General features: G+C 35.0%; 1 protein-coding gene across 2 annotated transcripts; it reads left to right on the top strand.

The window, feature by feature from the left end:
- The first annotated feature begins 1,792 nt into the window (after nucleotides 1-1,792).
- Nucleotides 1,793-24,490, top strand: LOC137396396 (uncharacterized). 2 transcript variants are annotated; one of them, XM_068082655.1, is made up of 9 exons: nucleotides 1,793-1,907; nucleotides 2,176-2,320; nucleotides 6,049-6,166; nucleotides 10,139-10,239; nucleotides 11,885-12,026; nucleotides 14,171-14,265; nucleotides 20,790-20,980; nucleotides 22,750-22,984; nucleotides 24,076-24,490. In XM_068082655.1, the coding sequence occupies exons 2-9, from the start codon at nucleotides 2,177-2,179 to the stop codon at nucleotides 24,199-24,201; spliced, it is 1,152 nt and encodes a 383-aa protein (XP_067938756.1). In that variant the 5' UTR covers nucleotides 1,793-1,907; nucleotide 2,176; the 3' UTR covers nucleotides 24,202-24,490. The 2 variants fall into 2 exon arrangements, with proteins under 2 accessions (XP_067938756.1, XP_067938755.1); XM_068082654.1 differs by having other exon boundaries at nucleotides 2,176-2,324; nucleotides 6,053-6,166.
- Nucleotides 24,491-25,121: the final 631 nt, after the last annotated feature.

Genomic DNA, 25,121 nt, shown 5'->3' with positions numbered 1-25,121 from the left:
GATCCAGGCATGAGCAAAGGTTGAAGGCAGTAACAGTGGCATTTTATAGAGTGTGATTGTCAAGGGCTTGACCCCATCATCTGAACAAAATGAGTACTATCAAGATAAGACATTGTCATGAGTGAACAACTCCCATTTGCTCCATTTGCATTCTATACTAAGAGGTGACAACAGTTTTTTCCGTATTTAATATTCATTATGCAGTTATAAAAGAAAAACTCATGTCCCAATGCTATTGCTACAGATCAAAGAAAAGTTTTTTCATGAAATTTAGAAATAGGTTTTAAACACAAAAAGTTTTAGGGTTGCAAAAATAATATGAATATTTTGGGACATTATGTAAATATTCAAGGCTCTCCAGTGATTAGCCGGTAATGCAGGGGCTGGCTTTTTTGGGAAACCAGGCCTTTGAGAAGCTAGCTTCATGAAAAGCCAGGATCATAAAGCCAGTAGTTGTCAGTGTAATAATGTTATGTTGAGTGTCAACTGCATGCATAGGATGTGTGTAAGTGACTGATACAACATAGCTAGCACAAACATAGCTAGCATAGGTAAGGATAGAAAGATGAGCTGACTCAGCTAACTGCAAGGCTGGTAAAGCCATTAGCACTCAGTGTGAGCACACACTGTGACAGCCAGCTCTTTGAAAAGCTAGCTTTTTACAGGAAAGCCAAGGGACTAACAGGTCTCGCTATATAAACAGACGTGAATCGGATGCTTTCAGAAGCCACAGTGAGGAAAGCAAGTGAGATGATTTAGTGCATCTGCCCGTGCTTTTGCTAACAGGAAATCTGCTTGCCGCGGTAGTCAGGCTTAAGAGTTCATCTTGTAGGGACGAGGCTGCATATTTGGCTTGTGTACAGGGTTGGCAGTAGGGACTGCCGGGATGTTCATGACAGCTTTCTGCTGTGGACCTGCATCGTAGTGGTGGTGAAGGCTGTTAGTAAAGGGGAGGTTGGTGTGCCATCGTAGCAGCTTGGTGTTGCGGAGCAACATTCTTATCTTTCTGACAAATAAGTAGTTGCTTTTTGTTGCAGCAGTTAGGCATTTTATTCTTCTTTCAGGAGACTATTCTTAATGGCAAATGTATACAGTAAGCATGTGCAACAACTCATTTAATTATTTTTGTCCCTACAGCCGAAGCTTTTTCTTACATCATGGCTGTGAAGGTAAGTTGGTAAATGAACACTATTTCCAGTAAATTCTTGAACACTATCATGAGTACAGATAATTTTAGGAAAGTAATAAAACTTATTTTATTACCACAAATAGCTTATGAACGTAAAGTTTTGTTTTCTTTACTTACTGTTAAAAAGCTATCTTTACTATTTATGTACTTTTGTTTTGCTCATTAAATTCTGACACCACAGGCTGTGACCATAGCTTCACTTAACATAGGTAGCGCAACTCCTAATATTGATGCAAGTCAAATGCTCTGCGGGATAAGATGGCTATTTGACGAGCACACATAGCCTACTTGTGTACTGCTCATAATAGAGACTGCAGCATTAACCTATTTATAGGCTTGTTGGCACTACCTCAAACTGAATCGACTGTTAGCCACAAACAGTAACTCAAAAGTTATAATAAAAGATACACCCGCCCCCTCCCACAGTCTTAATAGCTGCGCTACATAGCTTCTATTCTCTCGTGAGATCAGTGAAGCGTTATACGCACGTGTATCTATCATGCCTCTCTTCTAATGCATATTTTAACTGCTTGGTAGCTTTATTTATTGACCATTTTTTGTTACCTTGGAGCTAAAAAATTGGCTGACAAGAGAGACTATGGAGCAGAGGCTAAATCCAGGGCATGTGCCTTTGCAAGTAGTCTTTGAAGAGCCGAGAAGAGACTCAGAACTAGCTGAGATAAGCTCTGTCACAGCTGAAAGGACCTGAGCACTTAAGGTAGGAGGAACTCGCTATATGATCCATGAATGTTGAAAAAGTCTCTCTGCAAGATAACAAAGGTGATAACAAGAAGATTAGAATATAGAAATAGGGACAGTTGTATCTAGATGTCCCACATTTTCCAATTGTAGCAGGGTGGCTGGTGTTCAATCCGTAAGACAAACTAGGATAGGAGGCTAATTGACTCAAAACAAATATAGTACTGGTTCCTTCAAAAAACTTGTAAATTTGGCCTCAGACTAGTTTTTCCTAAACCCTGTTCTAGCATGTCGGAAGAAGGCAAACAATGGCCAGGATACACTGGTCAATGCAATCCTGAAGTTTGGAACGAGAAAGCGAAACCTCCTCAGCCGACAGAGAAGAAAATTGGGCAGCTCACAGAGGAGCAAGTTGATGAATACTTTAGAGAGGCAAGTATATCGGCTTCAAACTCAGCTCCTATATATGGATGTGTATCCATGCAATGCTGTGTCTACATGTATATATGGATGTGTATCCATGCAATGCTGTGTCTACATATATATATAGATGTGTATCTATGCAACGCTGCGTCTATATATAGGTGTGTATCCATGCAACGCTGCATCTATATATAGATTTGCATCCATGCAACACTGCATCTTCATATAGATGTGTATCTATGCAACGTTGCATCTACATATATATGTGTACCCATGCAACACTGCATCTATATAAGGGATGTGTATCCATGCAACACCGCATCTATATATAGATGTGTATCCATGCAACACCGCATCTATATATAGATGTGTATCCATGCAACACTGCATCTATATATAGATGTGTGTCTATGTAATGCTGCATCTATATATATAGATGTGTATCCATGTAACACTGCATCTATATATAGATGTGTGTCTATATAATGCTGCATCTACATATAGATGTGTATCCATGCAACACTGCATCTATATAAGGGATGTGTATCTATGCAATGCTGCATCTATCTAACTAACCTTGGTGATAAATTTTTTAAATCAGTAACAGCAAGCTTTCAGGTTGAAGTCTTAATAATTTGAAGCAGTTCTACTCACCATGTTTCCATCAGCAAGTTTGCATCATTCACAAGATGGAAATTGCTAAACCCACAAGTCAAAACGAGCTTTGTTACTCGCAAATTTTTATCGAATGGTTTATTTTTGTGAAAGATGGAAACGGCACTGGTAAATGATGCACGAGAAAGTGCTGCGCAAGCTATTCCATTATAACATTTTCCACACTTCAGTCGATCCTATTTCAAAAGCGTTCTAAGCGAGATGAGTGTGCCGGTACGACCTTTGTCTGACCTCTGTCTGACTGTTTTATACTTTTCCAGTCCATTAAAAAAAAACTTTGTCAAAAAATAATGTTTAGAAATAGTGTTCAGTTATGAAATAAAGATACAGAGTCAACATTAGGTCACATACATATAAGGAACAAAAGAACAATAGGAACAAACAAGAACAAATATGGTTCAATTCAACCAGGTTTGCACTGGTTCTCTGGTGGAAGATGTCTGACAAATTAACCTCAGTAACTGTTTTAAAAGCTTATGTAAAGCCACCTTTTTGCCAAATATTTGGCAAGATGTTGTATTGCTGTCTTTCAGAGCAATTCTATGGTCCTTCTGAACAACTTTTGTAGTTTTTGTATTTTCTATATAGGCCTATACTTTATAGCTTTTTATTTTAAGATCACTCCGTGGATTTTCAACTGATAAATACACCACAGCAAAGTTGTCATCAGAGCTTATCATTTTGACCCTCATTGAAGTTTAGAGAATACATGTAATTTTTGATTTATCACGTTTGATTTGAAATCTAACACCCTGTTAACACTTCATTATTCTCAAAAAAAATTTTAAAATAGATTGTCATGTAATCCTTCGAGATGTTGTACTCACAGACACATCGGGTTTTTTAAAATCCTAGTTCTCACTCCATGGGGAACAGCCAGTGGTTGCCTGCCGTCATCAGCAGTACCTGGAAGGCCATATGTTCTCAGCACTTATGGTACCAATGGTGATCATGCAATGCAGGAATTGTCTGCTCCTAGACAACGGTATCTTTTACACGTGGAGTTAAGATATAACAAATGTTTTTGGGTCAAGGTCATGTTAAAGCCTAAAAAATAGTAGGTACCTAGCAACGTGGTGAATGTGCATGGTAGTTGGTGCATTGCTAAATTTTTGCAAGAAAATCTCTTGTGGAAATCGTGTGCACAATGCATTCTGGGTGCGCTGGCCGCCGGTATACGGTTCTCACTATAGGCGACATACTGCAACCTACGCCGCGGACCATAGAGATGTTCAACTCGCTAGAATTTGCTGGCGGCCACCGCTGGCAAAAAAATCGTTGCTGGCCTGCTGATTCTCAGCAATCACTGGCAACCGTCGGTTGCACCCCCACTGCACCTTACGGTAGGCGAGAACCTGGCTTTACAAATTCCTAAAGCTAGTTTGACAAATGATTAACAGACTTCGTGTAATACTAAACTGTTTATACTTCTGACTTACAGGTGACTTAAACAAGACAAAACTATGTTGTATGTCTCACTGTAACACAACCAGATGGCTTAAATCATTTTGCCTGTTTGTTCATGTGTGCCTCAACATATATAGGCCGGTATCATGGTATTCATTGTAGTTTATGACAAAACCAAGGCTAAGCACACTGTAGAAACATCGAGCTAATTTTCTCATGACTCCAATGGCTTCGAAGCTGCTACTGGCTGTAGTAGAGAGCTTCAGCTAACTAGCATTAATTAAGAGTGCTTGTGATCCATGCCTGCCTCTCTATTATGACTAGTATACTGACAGTCTGGTGCGCCGTGGGAGATCATCATGTGTACTAAGTATCTGCATAATTATTAAAACGGCAAAATAATTTAAATTTTAGAACAATGCATCTATAATACTACCATCTCCGCCACTCTACCATTTAGAGACGTGGCAAAGTGGTGGAGATAGTGCGCCTGACTGTGAAGCCGCATGTCTGATTTCAACTCCTATCAGATGCAATTTTTTTTCAATATTCAAAAATGACTTCAGACAAATGGACACCGCCCTTATTATAGTAAATGCTGGTTATCGACTCATATAGTTTTTAAAAAAACCTGATGCACGCCAGAAATAAAGTACAATTTATAATAAAACTCCAGTCATATTAATTCACTCAGAAAAGTTGTTGTAACCATAAAAGTATTAAAAATCAATATGAACAAAAATATCATTTGTATTACATCCATCATATAGAAATGCATTTGCAGATAGTAGACCAAACTTGTGTTGAAGGACTGCAGTATGTCCAGTGAGCTTTCCAATATCTATATACTAAAGTAGTAGCAGAGCTTGCGAGTAGAAGGTTACTTTTAGTTCACTAAGCAGACTGATCCTTTTTCTTCCGTCTTTTAGTTGTTGCTATAGAGTGTGATCTTCCAAGGGTTGAAAGCATAATCTTAACAAAGAACGAGTATCCAGATAAAGCATACACATGAGCGAACAACTGCTTATCTGTTTCGTTGGCATATATTACCAGAAATAGTGAAACTGGCCACAGTGCTTTTATTCTAGGCAGCAAGTCTTTATGTCTGCAAATGAAATTTGATTTTTTAAGTTTTTTATTTTTTAATGTCTTAAACAGAGTCTGGTCTCATACAACTAAAGTTGCTACAAACTCCCTGTCTTTGATTTGCTTTCATCCATCATCAGCTCTGAATTTAATTTCAACGTGCATAGGATTTTGCACATTTATGTTAACCAGTTTTTATCTAAGATATCGTAATTATTGATTATTTTAATATATGCTTAGATTTGCCATAATAGAAGGAGAAGATGTTTGCTCAAGCTGGAACAATAATGCACAGACTAGGAGCCCTGTACTAGCATTTTAAAACTTTTCTCATTTAGCATCCTGTTTATTTCAGTAGAGTTACTAGGTGCTTGAAATAGTTTATTACATTTAAAGACATGCTCCATAAAATTGAGGCCCATCGAACAACAATGAATTGTGCCGAGCAGCAGTTTAGAGGGATTGTTCGGTTTTGCTGCCAACCAAAATTTCACATGTGATTACGTCTACAGCAATCCATTCTCTCAGTCTTTTTTTGTGATTAATTCCCTAAGGCTGTATTTGTTTAGGGAGTCGTTCTCATCGAAGACTACTTTGACATCGCTGAGCTGGAAGCAGTCAAGGAGGACATTGAGAAACTTGTTGACTACTTGGCTGACCGACTTTATGCGGAAGGAAAAATTAAGAGTGAGTGTTGAGAGGATAGACTGTGCTCTAACTGAGTATCTTGTCGCAGTACAAGTTCGATCACATGGGCAGTCTATAATATAGTTAGCTAGTAGTCGTGGAGAAAAAAACTCTATTATTAGAGTTGTCAAATGACAAAAAGGATCAAAATGATAGAAAAAATGGATTGTTACATTAAAATCGACTAAAAATTGACGCATTCATATCTTTTTGGGTCAAATGTCCCTTTATTTGACCGCATGGCATACCTAATTTCCATATTATCATTACAAAAAGCATCTCGTGATGTCATTCCTTCACGAATGATATCTGTGACGCGCTGATGATCTAGCTGTATCTAGGAATATAAACATGTCACAAAACAGTATAAACAACCCTTGTTCTTTTACAGGTTCCTGCAAGTGTTGTGCAATAAAATGCAGCTTCTCTAAAGTTTGTATTACAGCTTGGATGATATACATACAGTACGCTCCTATAACGTATACCTCCTATAACATAAATTCCAGATAGCGTAAAAAAAATTACGTGAACTTTTTTTGCTTCCTACTACGTAAAAATTTCCATATAACGTAAAGTGTCAAATCGGGTGAGTTTTCAAAATTGATTTAGATGTTAGTTTATTTCGTCACACTTTTGGAAGATTTCGTCGCACTTTCGCACTGTGCGATTAGCGTGCTGTTCAAATATTTATTCTCTACAAGCTTTTGCAACAGTTCGTCGTAATAGATCATTAAATTTGTCGAAAAAGGGCAAATAGGATAGCTGCGCAATTGTTCATAAATACAAAGGCGATCGGTAAGTGTAGGTATTACATCGTCTGTCTACCAGTCTTATTGTCACGAGTTGGAATATCATCGTAAATTATCTTTATTCCGACCTTGACCCCTGGGTAGTAATAGACGATGAACAGGTAGAATAGCTTTTTATAGTAAAAATATTGTGTTGCTTTGCCTTATTGTAGGCGTACAAAATATTTGTTATTAGTTTTACTTTGCAGAATAGACTTTGCAGTTTGGAAAAGTAAGCGAATCTTTGTAAATGAGCCTCGACAATGTGCAGTTCCTATCAATTTGTTGTAAAATTACCGCAATCATGGTTTATAAAACCAGTGAGATTGATCATAAAAAAGAGAAAATTGTTTATACAAACCAATAATTCTGTGGTTACGGTACAGCCTACAAATTAAAAGAGTTAAGTCAAGTTTTTCCTTTTTGCATGAGCAGAGGGATGAGTTTGAAAAAATCTTGGAACGTATTAGGCAATTTACATGTATTTTAATGATTTTATAATGTAAATTCCCTATAACGTAGACGTTCCTGGAATGGATTATTTGCGTTATAGGAGCATTTACTGTACTATTAATCATAGATAGAGTATCATGTTATAGCTTGTATGATATACATACTAGTAATCATAGGTAGAGTATCATGTTAAAACTTAGATGATATACATACTAGTAATCATAGGTAGAGTATCATGTTATAACATAGATAATATACATACTGTATTTATAGGTAGAGTATCATGTTATAACTTAAATGATGTACATACTAGTAATCATAGGTAGAGTATCATGCTATACCTTAGATGATATACATACTAGTAATCATAGGTACAGTATCATGTTATAGCTAAGATGATATACATACTAGTAATCATAGATAGACTATCATGTTATAGTTTAGATGATATACATACTAGTAATCATAGGTAGAGTATTATGCTATAGCTTAGATGATATACATAAATGTAGTCATAGATGCAGTATCAGTATTACTAGTACTAACATTATAAATACGTACAAAGAGGTTGTCATGAGGTGTATCTATATGTTAAATAGTTTTTAGTTAACAATCATTAAAACCCAATTTGGAAAGCTCCCAAATTTTAGCTTATATCAAAGACGCTCTTTGAATTCCTTAACTGTTCCCCAGATGTGCACCTAAAAATATATCAAAAGCTATCTGTCAGGGGTTTCGCAATTAGCATTCATTTGTTTCTATGCGTATTCATAAACTTGGAGTTATCCTCTATGCCACTTTCAGCGTCGTATGACCTACACGATAGAATTTGTAGCATATTCCAAGTATTTTTTATATAAGCCATGCCTGCATGGAAGCCACAACTACTAATTCTCCATGCGTATACTTACAAAAATCTTATTGTCTTGCAATCATGTGTAATACTGACAGACTGAAGAAATAATATAGGCAATAGTTAGAGTTCTTTGCAAAAGATTGCATTCAATGAGGTCTAAAACTCATCTCCTCTGCATGGTATGGTGTATTAAAACTCTACGAGCAGCTCTAATCGACCACCTTGGAAAGTTGCAGAATAATCCCTAAGATAACAAGATCGGTGTCTGTTCGGCCAAAATCAAGGTTCGAGGCTACGATAAACGATAGATTTACACAGAACACGAGCTTTTTACTTATAAATCTCTAGAACAAAGACTTTAAATGACATATTCCCACCCCTGTGTTTATCCAACGATCAACCGAGTCTAACTGACCTGTTTCCCGGGTACCTACATGCAGTCTAATCAAGGCAAAAACTACTGTAATTCTTTGACATTTGGAAGACTTACACGACTTGAACCCAAATGACTCACATCTCACCTTATTACACCCTTCTTCACACTCACCTTATTCTTGCACAGTTAATCTGAGTTACTCAGTTAATCTTGCACAGTTAATCTGAACGCATCCTAACATATGCGTAGCGCACATAGAACCGAGTTGATGAAGTTGGGCATCAGTGAGTTACAAGAAATCATTGCTTTATTATTTCCAATTTTTATTAATAGTTTTAATATGATTGAGGCTCTTTATTGTTATAATCGCTAGCATGTCATTCCTCTAGATTTTTTTCATCTTCAACACAAGTTGCTACACTGTTTTAATCACAACAATCCATAAACGTGTTCATATAAACATAGTAATTAATGCATTAGTTAATGCATTAGTTAATGCATTAATGCATTAGTTAATGTATTAATGCATTAGTTAATGCATTAATGCATTAGTTCTTAATGCATTCTTGAGTTTCTAATCCGATATATCGTGGCGCATAGAATTTACATTTACATAAGTGATGAAAGTTCGAGCTTGGCATAGCTTAGAGTTAATCTGCTGTTTCACATTTGTGACGCGTATAACGCATGGAGCTCTACTGTCTGTTCTTACAACTCTTCCATCAAGCAAGATTGTTTAACAGCACTCTTATTATAGTAAATATTATTATGCAACATCCTAGATGTGGGAGGATGGTGGACATTCTATCATCTGCCCACTGGTGGTTGTTCTACCAAACAAGATTGTTTAACATCACAGAACACCAACCTTATTATAGGAAATATTCTTATGCAACATCCTAGATGTGGGCAAATGGTGGACGTTCTATCATTTGCCCACGGGTTGTTGTTCTACCAAACAAGATTTTTTAACATCACGGATCACCAACCTTATTATAGTAAAGATTATTATGTAAAAACCTAGAGGTGGGCGGATGGTAGACCTATCATCTGCCCACTCTACCACCGGTGGGCAGATGGTAGAATGTTGGTATGGTAATTTTGAGTTTGTAACCCGCACATAGAAATATTTTATGAAGCGCTATAATCACTACCTACAGTGTATGTCATTCCTTCAGTATGAGAGTATCAAGTACGATACAAGACAATCAGAGTTTTATAAGTATACAGATAAACTAGCTATAAATACAGTTATAGACATTGATCATACACCTACCTAGCTATAAGCACTGATAAATACAGGTAATCTGATGTCTATGTCATTATGGCAATAGCTAGCAAGTACCTGTTTAATGTAAATTGAAATCAGGACTGAGTATTGTAAGAACAGCATTTAGTTACTGTGCTGATGTGTAAGAGCTCATGCTTTTTGACTTGCCAGGGAGTTGACACCTGCCCTTGCTTTTCGCCGAGATTGTAATGTTGTCAATATTATGCAGGCAAGTATGCCGAGTTTGGTTTCTATGAAAGACTCACCAAGATAAACCATGATTACAAGGGAGCCAACGTGATTCTACATAAGCTTGGTATTATGCCCCAGGTATGATATGAACATGACCTTGACATTATGCCCCAGGTATGATATGATTGATTAGATATTATGTCCCAGGCATAGTGTTACCCTGAGCCAAAATTTACTGTGATATAAATAGGTCATATACTAGAATCAAAAAGGGAACACATCAATAATTTCAGTTGGTACAGCTTTGTAAACAAGTTAGCCTGAGATAGAAGGTGGAATTTGTAATCCATGCTTGAGTTGTCCACTCTTTCTCTTTCATGTTGTCGGTCATTTTGACAGTAAGTTTTTTGTCTTTAATGCTGACTTCCCTAATAGCTTTGTTCTTGTCACTGTCTATCTGTATATAATTCCGTTCATTTCATGCTATGCTTCTCTACATCTTTGTACCACAGTCTACCTTGGCTTTTCTCGCCATCACAGAGTTGTGCATGCAATAATTGTCTTGGTAATCTTTCACCATCCATCCTTTAGGAGCGTGTCAACTATCTTAGGTTTTTTCTATCAGAATATTGGCCATAGATGAGCTGGTAATTTTTATGGCGGCATTTACAACTATAAATGAAGTAAACAATGGTTTAAAAGCAGAATCATAAACCCACCGGCTAAATCTGGTTTCTCTCATGTAGCATTTGATATATGAAAAAAGGAGTTGGAATTAAGTATAAATTTGCCTTTAAATAACCATTTTAAAAGATGATATATTTTATGAGTTAAAATAGCAATAAATCTCGTGATTGATAACTATATTAACATAAGTAAGCTTTACACATGAATAAACTACTTTTTGCTTAAAAATATAAACAAATTTATAATTTCAAATTATAGTGCCATATTTTTTATATTATAAATTAATTTTTGCGATATATAAAATTTATAAAAAGGATATTGGGAGAACCAGCCAATTGCTGAACTGCTAAACGGGTTCTTTGACTACTTCTTGCCTGACACGATTGACTGCTGGGTGCGATGAACGAGAAACAAAGAACTGTGTTCTGGGCAAATACTCATGTGAAGATAAACTTACATAAAATTCTAGTAGATTTTATCAGAAAGTATCAGTATTTTTTATCATTTGTGATTGTTTTGATGTTTGAGGTGATCTGACTGCCAGGATGTTTCAGCATTAAAATCGATAAAACTTGATCCTAATTAAAACACTCGTACTAATAGAGCGTATGATTATGAGGTCTATAATGGCAGACAATCTATAATTGCAAGAGACTGACAAAATAGAGACACGTAACACTTCAGCTTGAAAGCAGTAGTCGGTACCAACTATTGCAACTAGCGACATCATTTCAGATGTATTTTTCTTCTGAGTGTTTTGATCTCGATAAGGTTTTATCTAATATTAATCATCCTGGCAGTCAGATCACCTCAAACACCAAAAACAATCTCAAATGATAAGAAAATACCGATACTTAATGAAAAACTCTACAAGAAATTTGTGTAAGTTTATCTTTAAGGTCTCAGTTAAACCATAACTGATAAAAGTTTTACGTGACAGTTATGGTTTAATGAAGCTTGACAGGCACTTCAGGACTCAATAGCAGACCTTTAGTAGCTGCTTTGACACCCACACGCTTGTGCATGTCAGTAAAATATGACATCCCTCAGATAGTCAAGTAACAGTGACAAACTGAATGGCACTTTTTGATTGCAGTCAATACGAGACTTGTGGAGCAGTGACAGGTTATGTAACGCTGTCGAGCAGCTTATTGGTCCAGATATCGGAGGACATCCTGTTTGGAATCTCAGAACCAAAACTCCTCAAGACGAAGCGACAACCGTTCCTTGGCACCAAGGTTTCATTTTTAATATGATCAATATTGTTATTATTACTGTTATTTGACCATACTTTTGCCAAACCATATGCCCCAAATTACATTTAGATTAGCAATTCTCAGCCTCTCATTGGTTCAGTCGAATGTTAACCTGCACTTTCACATTTGTCCAAGGAATATGTAGCTCAGAAAAGGATAATGGAGAAAAAAGTTGTTTTTTAATGTAAAATTTTGCTTCTATTAAAAGCTTTCACGACGAAAAGCTGTTCAAACGGCTAACCTTAGGATCCCTAAAAACATTGTTCACGGATCATAGCGTTAACAGATGCATCCAAAATTTTACCACAATAAATTTCAATATTGGTTCATAATTTGGCCAAAACAAAGCAGTTAGTTTCCTGTTCACTAATATTCACAACATAAAATCGCTTTCTATGAAATCTGTTATATTTTGTTTAGGATGAATGAAAAGAAAAATCGTAAACAGCAACCTAAACGTATTTCTGCAGATCAAAAAGTTTTTCAACATTGAACGCTTAATTCCTTTGCTAACTATAGTTCTATTTTAGAGAATAATCAAACTACAAAAACGATAACATTTTCTTTTGCAACCAGTTTTACTAAACTAGAAAAATAATTAAAAATGGTTTCTGCACTTCCGCTGCATTAGCTTTTTGCTTATTTTCAAGAATTTTAGATGCTTTTGGACAGAAACTCGGGCTTTTACAGCATAAATTCGGGATGCATGTCAGCCAAAGATTTTTTGGCACAAATTAATTTTATGAGAACAAACAAATTTCTATAGCGAAAATGATTAGACACTGCAATACATATATATTACTTTATTGGCAATAATTCCATTAATTTGCAACTGACTATGGTTACTACATTGTATTAAAATACTGAACTAGCGGCAGAAGGTTTGCAATAGAATGGTTAGACTTGAACAACCAAAGTCTTTCATAATTTAATTACAGTCAAACATGGATAACTCGCCCACGGATAGCTCGAACACATGGTTAATTCGAACGGTTTCTTTGGTCCGTTCCCACGTAATGATAAATTGCTACAGATAACTCGAACTCAACACTGTTAACTCGAACTGTTTTTTGCCCAACAGCTACCGAAACGGTTGTTATCGCTTTAGAAAATCACTTTATTCCAAGCCATAGAGGTAAACCTCATCTTTTCATAATTCATAAGCGTCGTTATTACCACCATCGGCAAAATATTTTTGTCAACGACTTTTCTAAAGGTTTGGTGAAATTTGATTTATACCAAACATCCGCTTAGCGATCGCCCTTCGGAAGTAAGGTAAAGTTTGTTTGTTTGTGAATATTATTTACTGAGGTTTTCATGAGAAAATAGTGTTCTGTTGACCTCAAAGTTAAAAGTGAGGTAATCTTTGCATAAACTTCAAGAAAAATCGGCAAAATTGATCGTGGGTAAAACGCTCAAAAGAAAAAGATGTCTTTTCTTTTGAGCATTTCAACAACGATCAAGTTTTGCCAATGTCAATCTAAAAAACGTCCTGGCATAACATCACCTCAAACAACAAACTAATCTCAAGTGATAGAGAAATCTCTATACTTTTTGATATAAACGTTTTAAACTTTACATTAAAAGCATTTAATTTGAAACAAGCCATTTGTGCTTTTGATTTATATTATAGTTTGTATATGTACATGTATCTACTAATAAATAAGTAAATACATGGACTTGTGACATTGCTCTGATAACTTGAACGCTCTGATAATTCGAACACTTTCGCTCGGTCCAGTGAAGTTCGAGTTATCCATGTTTGACTGTACATGGATTTGGCTTGTTAGCATTTAATTTAAACAGTAATTAAAGTTATAAAACTATACCTAAGATTATACAGAAACATTGATAATACATTTGATTTCTTTTAATAACATGATACATTTTGATTTTTTAACTTTTCCTATGTAAAAATTAAATAGTTTAAGCTGTACATATGCTGACTATGTAAGAGTCCATTTTGCCAAGTCTTTTCAAATTTTCCACTTGTTTGAACACTTTCTAAACTTATTCAAACTGCATAAATCACTCAAAATGAGAAATTTAAACTTTTTGTCTAGTTTAAGAAAGTTAAACATTGTGTCTAGTTTCGAAGATGTTGACGTAATTAATTCTATTATTAGACTCAGCTTACCTGGACTCCAGCTCGTATGACAAGCACCAAGTATGCGCTTGGATTCCATTGCTGGATGCGACAGCAAGCAACGGGTGCATGGAGGTTGGTTACATTTGTTCTCTGTCATGGTAATCATAGAGTTCCCTCAGTTTCTATAAATATATGCTGACCAGATATCTTGATACAGTAAAACAACACAGGTACCAGATACAGTTGGTTTTACCAACCAAATATATGTATATATATAAAATTAATAATAATATAATAATAAAATATTAATAATATATATATAAAATTGACTAAAGTTTTCTCATGGCAGCTACAACGCTGTTTCATGTGTGGCACTTGTCAGGCTGTGACTATTGGCTTTCATAAGATGGCCCGGTGTGGGTCGGTGCTTACGAAATTCCTGAGAAGATAACTCTGCGCATGTCTGCATGATGATGTCAATTTATTTCTTTTGTAGTGTTGGTAGTGCTGGTTTGAATATTATGTAATATTTTTCTAGTAGACATAAGTAGCAGCATTTTGTTCTGTTGTTGTTGGGTTGGGCGTGTGCTTTTATTTTCCAAGTTACCTCAAAGTTTTTGTTGTTGTCTTTCAAATTCCACGTGTATATATAAACGGTGTATATATATATACGGTAATATATATATATATACGGTATATATACGGTATATATACGGTAATATATATATATACGGTATATATACGATATATATATATATATATACATGTATATATATATATATATATATACCGTATAGAGTGCACCCTCAGGATACTATTTTGATCTATTCCTGGGTTGACATCGTATGGTGAAAAAATCGTATGTAGGGGTATAGAAACCATCGTAATTATATAAACCAAACATCCCCTGGTAAAAATCTTCAAAATTTTATGTAAGTGTTGTACATATTCAAAACTGGTAACAAAATAGTATGTTGACCTTAGTAACTATAGTTACCTACAGGAACTTTATTGTATTTAGTGTATTTAGTGGTTAGGATATGCAACAAAATGTAACATTATAATGTACCGTAATAAGTTCTTACCTTCAAGACAGACCTAAGAAAACAAACTTTGAATTCACCTCAAATAAGTTCAGCTTACTAATTACACACACTTAATGATAAGCTTTAGTATCTATTTTCAACTATTTTACGTAATTTCAACTTTTTATCATTAAAATTTTATCATTTGCCAGTTTCAGTCTTCTTGGTCACTATAACCTTTATTGGGCCTGTTTAAAACCTTTTTCAACCTAATTAGGCATGAAAGCCCGAACGATGCTATTTTTGTAATGAAGTGGATTTTTTGTTAGCAAGTTAAGAGAAGCTGTTTGATCTCATGTTTAAAGAGATCGCAACTCCAACTTTGCTAATGGTGTTTAAGGGAAAGTCTCACCGTTTTACACATGAGAACTGCTGTACTGAGAAAAATTGGTCATTGTATTTTTTATAGGCGTTGTGAAAACATTTTCGGCGAACAGCATTTTTGATGTATGTAATAAGCACACCGACTGCAAAATTTAAACTCGGGCGAAATTTTTGTGGAATTCATATGGGGAAAAAAGATTCGTATGTTGAGGTAAAAAAATTATCCTGTTCCACTTCGTAGGGTGAAAAAATTATATATCAGAGTAATTGTATCCTGAGGGTGCACTCTGTATACCGTATATCTATATATCGTATATATATACCGTATATATATATTATATATATATATATATTAAATATATATATATACATATATATCGTATATATATACCGTATATGTATACATATATACCGTATCTATATATACCGTATATATATACATATATATCGTATATATATATACCGTATATATACCGTATATATATACCGTATATATACATACAGTAAAACTTGGATAACTCGCCCTCGGATATCTCGAACACATGGTTAACACGAACGGATTTGTTCGGTCCGTTCCCACGCAATGGTAAATTGCTTTAGATAACTCGACTGTAACTTGGTTAACTCGAACAGTTTTTTTGCCCAACGGCTACCGAGACGGTTGTTATTGCTTGAGAATATCACTTGATTCCAAGCCATAGAGATAAACAACAACTTTTAGTAGTTCTTAGGCGTCATTATTACCTCTATCGGCAAAGTATTTTCGTTAACGACTTTTCTAAAGGTTTGCAAAAAAGCAAATTTTACCAAACATCTGCTTGGGGATAGCCCTCCGCAAGCAAGGAGAAGCGAGGTAACCTTCAGATAAACTTTAAGAAAAATCGGCAAAACTGGTTTTTGTTGAAACGCTCAAAAGAAAAATGTCTTTTTTTTTAGAGTTTCAACTGCGATCAGGTTTTGCCTATTTTAATCTGAAAACGTCCTGGCAGTCACATCACCTAAAACAAACAAACGAATCTCAAGTAATAAAAGGAAAATATCTATACTTTCTGATAAAAATTGTTAAAACATTACATGAGAGGTCCCTTAACTTGCAACAAGCAATCAATGCTTTTGATTTATATATAGTTTGTATATGTACTGATAAATACAATAATACATGCAACTTGTGACAGTGTTCTCATAACTTGAACGCTCTGATAACTCGAACACTTTCTCTCGGTCCCGTGAAGGTTGAGTTAGCCGAGTTTCACTATATATATATATATATATATATATATATATATATATATATATATACAGTCAAACATGGATAACTCGAACTTCAAGGGACCGAGCAAAAGTGTTCGAATTATCAGAGCATTCAAGTTATCAGAGCACTGTCACAAGTCCATATATTTACTTATTTATTAGTAGATACATGTACATATACAAACTATAATATAAATCAAAAGCACAAATGGCTTGTTTCAAATTAAATGCTTCTAATGTAAAGTTTAAAACGTTTTCATGAAAAAGTATAGAGATTTTTCTATCACTTGAGATTGGTTTGTTGTTTGAGGTGATGTTATTGCCAGGACGTTTTTCAGATTGACATTGGCAAAACTTGATTGTTGTAGAAATGCTCAAAAGAAAAGACATTTTTTTCTTTTGGGGTTTTACCCACGATCAATTTTGCCGTTTTTTCTTGAAGTTTATGCAGATTACCTTACTTTACCTGGGATTCGTTAAGAGCAACACTCCGAGGCAGTTCAATTAGAAGTTTTACGAGGTTTTACGGTACATTCTATATCACTCACGCTTTTTTAATAGATACTTATTGAATGTACACACGTATTCTGTGTTTAGGTCAAACGATGAATAGTTTTTTGTAGCTCAGACAACGTATACGTTTAATTACAACATTTTTAAGACGTTTTAAACATTCAACATTCCGACGTTGATTCAACACGGAATCAACGTCGGAAAACTATTCATCACGGGCTAGCCGAGTCACGCACTCAAGGATTTTCGCCACGCACATACAAAACAACATGCGATTTTTGTTTTGTATGTGCGTGGCGAAAATTCTTGCGCGCGTGACCCGGCTAGCCCGTGCTATTCATCGTATCGCAGTATAAATGAAATTTCACCAAACTTTTAGAAAAGTCGTTGACAAAAATATTTTGCCGATGGTGGTAATAACGACGCTTATGAATTACGAAAAGATGAAGTTTACCTCTATGGCTTTGAATAAAGTGATTTTCTAAAGCGAAAACAACCGTTTCGGTAGCTGTTGGGCAAAAAACAGTTCGAATTAACAGTGTTGAGTTTGAGTTATCTATAGCAATTTATCATTACGTGGGAACGGACCAAAGGAAATGTTCGAATTAACCATGTGTTCGAGCTATCCGTGGACGAGTTATCCATGTTTGACTGTATATATATCTATACATGTATATATACCGCAGGCCTGTATTCCTTTGGTCGGCTGGCCGGCTGAGTGGCCCAACTTTTTAGGAACTTTCCGCGGCTATGTGCAGTCAAACTCGGATAACTCACCCTCGGATAAAACGTAACATTTCATCTCAAACACAAGGTTAACTCGAACGGATTTGTTTGGTCCGTTCCCACGCAAGGATAAATTGCTTCAGATAACTTGACCTCAACATCATTTATTCGAAAAGTTATTTGCCCAACGGCTATGGAGACGGTTTTTATCGCTGTAGAATATCACTTTATTCCAAGCCATAGAGACAAACATCAACTTTTAGTAGTTCTTACGCCTCATTATTATCATCATCAGCGGCAAAATATTCTTGTTAACGACCTTTATAAAGGTTTGCAAAATATCAAGTTTTACCAAACATCCGCTTGGCCATGTCCCATCGAAAGCTTGGAAACCTCCGTATGAACTTAAAATAAAATCGGCAAAATTGATCTTTGCTAAAACGCTCAAAAGAAAAAGATGTCTTTTTTCTGAGCGTTTTAACTGCGGTCAAGTTTTGCTTATTTTAATTTTAAAACATCTCATCAGTCACATCACCTAAAACAGAACAAATCTCAAAAAATATAAAAATGTTGATACTTTCCGATAAAATTTTTTAAAACTTCACATAAGAGGCCCGGCTGAGGCCCTACATAAGAGAAACCTGTTGGGGGCTTACACCGCCCCTCCACACCCCCAGGTGTTCATAACTAGTCGCCTAACATTAGCCGCCTCAACTTGCAACCAGTGAATACAGGCCTGATATACCATATATATATATATATACATATATATATATCGTATATATATACCGTATATGTATACCGTATATATATACCGTATATGTATACCGTATATATATACCGTATATATATATACCGTATATATATACCGTATATATATATACCGTATATATACCGTATATATATACCGTATATATATATACCGTATATATATATACTGTATATATATTATATACCGTATATATATTATATACCGTATATATATTATATACCGTATATATATACGGTATATATATATACCGTATATATATATACTGTATATATATACCGTATATATATATATACCGCATATATATATACCGTATATATATATACCGTATATATACTATATATACTACGGAGATACACGTTATAGGAGCGTCTACAGCATATACCATATATATATACCATATATAAACACCGTATTTATATATATATATACCATATATAGATACCGTATATATATACAGTCAAGCATGGATAACTCGCCCACGGATAGCTCGAGCACATGGTTAATTCGAACGGTTTCTTTGGTCCGTTCCCACGTAATGATAAATTGCTATAGATAACTCGAACTCGACACTGTTAACTCGAACTGTTTTTTGCCCAACGGCTACCGAAACGGTTGTTATCGCTTTAGAAAATCACTTTATTCCAAGCCATAGAGGTAAACCTCAACTTTTCGTAATTCATAAGCGTCGTTATTACCACCATCGGCAAAATATTTTTGTCAACGACTCTTCTAAAGGTTTGGTGAAATTTGATTTATACCAAACATCCGCTTAGCGATCGCCCTTTGGAAGCAAGGTAAAGTGAGGTAATCTTTGCATAAACTTCAAGAAAAGTCGGCTAAATTGATCTTGAGTAAAACGCTCAAAAGAAAAAGATGTCTTTTCTTTTGAGCATTTCAACAACGATCAAGTTTTGCCAATGTCAATCTAAAAAACGTCCTGGCAATAACTCACCTCAAACAACAAACCAATCTCAAGTGATAGAAAAATCTCTATACTTTTTGATAAAAACGTTTTAAACTTTACATTAGAAACATTTAATTTGAAACAAGCCATTTGTGCTTTTGATTTATATTATAGTTTGTATATGTGCATGTATCTACTAATAAATAAGTAAATACATGGACTTGTGACAGTGCTCTGATAACTTGAACGCTCAGATAATTCGAACACTTTTGCTCGGCCCCGTGAAGTTCGAGTTATCCATGTTTAACTGTATACACTGTATGTATATGTATAAATATATATGTATGTATATATATATATATATACCGTATATGTATACCGTATATGTATATATATACCGTATATTTATGGTATGTATACATATATACATACATATATATATAATACCTTTACCGTATATATATAATACCTTTACCGTATATATATATACATTTACGGTATATATACATATATACATTTACGGTATATATATATATATACTTTTACGGTAGCCTATATCTATACATTTACGGTAGCCTATATATATACATTTACGGTATATATATATACATTTACGATATATATATACATTTACGGTATATATATATACATTTACGATATATATATACATTTACGGTATATATATATACATTTACGGTATATATATATACATTTACGGTATATATATATACATTTACGGTATATATATATACATTTACGGTATATATATATACATTTACGATATATATATATACATTTACGGTATATATATATACATTTATGATATATATATACATTTACGGTATATATATATATATACCGTGTATGTATTACTTATGTAAACTTAGCAACTCACTTTCTTTAACCAGATGTTACTATATGCATTGTTATTTATCAGTATTAAAAAATATTCAAAAAATTAAAAATGATGCATATTAAGTAAAGTTATTCTTCAAGGCTGAGCTAGGGTTTTATAATTAGGAAAGATGCAGCAGAACACAAGTGTTACAGGGAGTAATAATTCTGTCAAATTTTTGGGCAGTTTGCCATGAGAGGTCACAAGAAGGGAATGATTGCGATGCATCAGTGCTGCGATGGTGACACACACTACGTTATGCTGGAGAAAGAAGAGATGGCTAAAAGTCTTGATGTTGACCTTGAAAAGGACTTGGAGATTCTTCCTGTCAAATATGGCAGCATGCTGCTTTTCAACAACTGCATACCTCACCGAAGGTACTATCTACTGCTATGGTGTCTCGTAGCAGCTCTTTCAAATTATAACGATTTCTCTATCATGGACAAGTGAGACAGAGTGAAGCATTAAAAAATTACTTAAAGGTTGACTTGCAACAAAATTCACATTACAGTTATTTGGTATTAAAAGATTCACCATGTCTTACTCTGCTGTTTTGTAAGTGCAAAATATGTTGAAATGTGAGTACAAGCTCTTAAAAGCTCAAAAACGAACAGTTAATCGCAGTCATCACGAACGCGCCGTAGATTAGAATTCCTTTCCAAAACGGCTCAAATGGGATGTAGCTGAACACCGATGGCTTCTATTTACACTTTTATGCAACCTCATTCGTCGAAATATTTTCACAAATAAACATCTTGCATTCAATAAAACCATGTCTATTGTCCTTAAGCATCTATTTCATCATCGCTGTAATGCTGTCATTTTGAGCACTGATATCTCAAAACCCACCATAAAAATTAGTTTAATTTTTAACCTTAGCTCAAAGGAGTACATATCATTCTCTGATAAATATGAGGAGCCTGTTGGTGACATGTGATGGTCGAAAAACGCTCCCGAAATTATTCGCACTGTTTGGCAGGAAGTATGGGTCACATGATCAGATTACGACTAGACGATTAGACCGAGCCGAAACAAAACTGTAAAGTAGCGAGCATCGATATTTGATACAGGCTTTTCGGTAGAACCCAAAGTGTTTGTCATCAACTAGCGCTACGAGACGTTCTATATCGAGCCTTTTATTGACTTTTCAATTCACATGATAAAAAAAACCAAAATGTTTGAGTACGTCAGAGAAATAAATTCATTACAACCTACGGCATTTTCGTGATGGCGGCGATTAACTGTTCGTTTTTGAGCTTTTAAGAGCTTGTAAACACATTTCCACATATTTTGCACTTACAACACAGCAGAGTAAGACATGGCTAATCTTTTGATACCAAATAACTGTAATGTGAATTTTGTTGCAAGTCAACCTTGAAAGCATATATAGCAATAATCAGTTATGGATGGGCTATTGATGAAAAGCATTTCACAGCTGATGGCATCTACAAGCGGAAAGCTGAATTCCTTTAGTGGTTCTGTTGTTAACAGATGAAGAGATATCATGTCTGCTAGATAGTTATATAACATTTCAGACTGGTGAAAGAAAATTTCAAAAATTTATATAAATTTATCAGCTTTCTGTTAGATCTATTGAAGAAAGATTAAAAAAAATGCAAAAAAATTGTTTTTTAGTTTTCACTCATGTTGAGTGTAATAAACAGCCCGAGCTTCAGATTTTTGTCCTTTAGTCTATTATGAACTCTATGAACTATGACCTCTATAGTCTAGTGTAAACTCTATGAACTTTGACCTTTATAGTCTAGTGTGAACCTTATGAACTATGACCTCTATAGTCTAGTGTAAACTCTATGAACTATGACTACTATAGTTTAGTATATATTCTATCAACCATGGCAACTCTGAATGCATAGCGGCAGCGCTTGAATCTTATTGGACAAACCAAGGGAAAGAAATCCAAAATTTATTTTAGTGCAAATTAGATGGTGAGGAACAAACCTCTTCAAAATTACAATTTTTTTGAAAGAAATGCAGAATGAAATTGAAAACTGAAAGATGTTGCTGCACTCATCTGGTCTGTGTATTTTAATTATTGAATAATTCTTTACATTTGTTAATACTTTAAATGAAAATAGAAAACCGATGATTGATAGAAGATTTTATGTTTTGTTGTGTATTCTTAAAGCTTGAACAATCTGTCTGGTGATCCTGGAGAGGTCCGCTGGAGCCTTGATCTGCGCTGGCAAAACTATAAGGAAGATTATGGATTTCACGGTCTCGCTGATGGTATAACCTTCAGAAAGGGTGATGATCGATCATGGCGACCACAGCAGAAGGAGTGGGATGACTTTTTGAAGATCGCTCGAATCACAAAGTACAATATGCTGGAAAATGATGAAGCCATACAAGATGAAATTTTGGTAAGCTTGTTTTACTTTACGTCTTTGCAAAGATAGTTCACTGTTCATCCTGCATTTGGAAACCAGGAATAAATACTAATCTCTCATTTTTCGCGGTTAATCGTGACCGGCGCCTCCCGTGTACAGTGAAAATCTATGAAATAGAACTAATTTCTAAACTATGAGTCATAATTTTAAAATCATTAATTAATTGCCATCATTACTCTTAAGCATTCTCCACTTTGTCTAAAGTTCGTCAGACAATTTTGAGAGTCATTGCCACGTAAGAGGCATGATGAAGAGTGTCACAAGCACTTTGCATTTTTACAATTCACAAAATATAACAGGAAAACAGCAAACAGCGGCAACTGCTTTCACAATGAGGCTGGGGAGGATCTCATTAGGTAAGAGAGAGATTTGCGCCTTTTAGTTTTTTAAATTTTTATTTATTATTTATTTATTTTTTAATCAATATCTTTTTCTCTGCAAAGTGCTGAAGCATGAAAACTGAACCATGAAGTAGCCAGGGTCACGCAAATTCTCAAACATTTCACATTTTCATATTTTCACCAAGCCTCACAATAGACAATGGGCCTCTTAGACATTTGTCTCAATGTTGTATTAGCTGCTTTATATTTTTAAGCAATATTGAATACTTGCTGAATTATGTTGATAAATCTAAAAAATCTATGCTCCTAAAATCTTAAGCTGGAATTGTCACCCTCAGAACTCAATTAATTGAACATTTGTGGCTGGATGCTGAGGAAGTAGATTAGAAGAAGACAACTCTTGAAAGAGGTGAAAATGAATCAATGTTTCTCTATCTCTCCAACATTCTTTTCAGCACAGTATAATGGCATAGAATATGCTTGCATGAGCATCAGGTACACCAAAATGACTACACCATGGGTGTCAGACAGGCTATTATTTTGGGATTGATATCTACAGCAGAGGGTCAGCAGTGTCAGCTAACAGCTCTGACACTAGCTGTACTTTTCAAATGGCTGTGCCGTTACGCAGAAATTGGTGGAAATTAAGAACAAATTTTTAAAATGCATTTGGCTTACAATTTTATCAGAAGAGCTGAACCACCATTATTTCTTTTGTTGCAGAAGGATTCGTTTACCCTTGACACAACAATCACAGGTCCCTGGATGAGAAGCTGGGAGCTCACCCACATGAACAGACATACTGACGGGTTGAAAGACTACGCACACGTTACCTGGCATTCCAGTTGAAACATTGTTTGCATTATTACCCTGCAGCATTGACACACTTTTTCTTGTCTATGAACTATGTAGTACTTTTGCTTATTTTGCCATAGAGTACACGCCACTGGAGTCTTCACCGCTATTCAATACTTCCTCTGACTTCTCACACAATATTTCGCATGCGCTACTAACTATGTATCTAAAGGCTTTAAGAAATGCGCAAGCTTTGTGAGGTATAAAAGGTGCTTCATCAGTAGATCCAACGTTGTTAAGAAACATTTATCTGCTAAAGCAATACAGCTATTTTCTTCATAAATGTCTAAATTCTCTGGTTGTTTGTTAGCAAATGAAACTCGTAAGAATCATCAACCAGTATTGTATTATGATATGACACTTGCTTTTGATGCAACATGTCAAATTTACACATGATACATTTTGTGGATTAAACTGTGTATTCACCACATGATCACACACATGATGCATTCTAGAATGTCCTTTTGGATATTCTTTGGCCAGCCAATCATTTACACAAAACCTTCTAATAGAATGCCACTGCGGAAAGATTAAAAAATTTAATCCTTTAATTGAATGCCACATTGACATTCTTTGATCTTTACAAGCACATAATAGACCAGGGGTGGGCAAAGTTTTTTCTCAAAGAGCCAAATTTCAAAGTTGCAAGATTTCTTTGGGAGCTGCATAATAATGTATGTGTATCAGCATAACATTTCATACTGATAATACAAGCTCGGTAGTGGTACTGTAATTAAATTATTTATTAAAATACTTTTACAATAACATTGAATAATGTCAAAGTGAGTCTAAAGAGCTTTGTATAACTTAGTTTAGTGAGATACATGGAATTCTTTATGGTTCGGAAACAGTTCAGAAACAATGTTGTTGCCAATGGCATTGATGTTGCTCCGCAAGAAGGAAAGTGCAAAATA

This window comes from Watersipora subatra, chromosome 5 (assembly GCF_963576615.1).
Source record: "Watersipora subatra chromosome 5, tzWatSuba1.1, whole genome shotgun sequence".
Taxonomy (NCBI): domain Eukaryota; kingdom Metazoa; phylum Bryozoa; class Gymnolaemata; order Cheilostomatida; family Watersiporidae; genus Watersipora; species Watersipora subatra.
This window is presented reverse-complemented; position numbering and strand designations above follow the sequence as displayed.

Excerpts from the sequence above, each read along its gene's own strand:
- LOC137396396 (XM_068082655.1), top strand. The coding sequence starts at position 2,177 with ATGTCGGAAGAAGGCAAACAATGGCCAGGATACACTGGTCAATGCAAT. Across the intron at positions 12,027-14,170 it reads AACCGTTCCTTGGCACCAAG|ACTCAGCTTACCTGGACTCC; the intron begins GTTTCATTTTTA and ends TTCTATTATTAG. Across the intron at positions 14,266-20,789 it reads CAAGCAACGGGTGCATGGAG|TTTGCCATGAGAGGTCACAA; the intron begins GTTGGTTACATT and ends ATTTTTGGGCAG.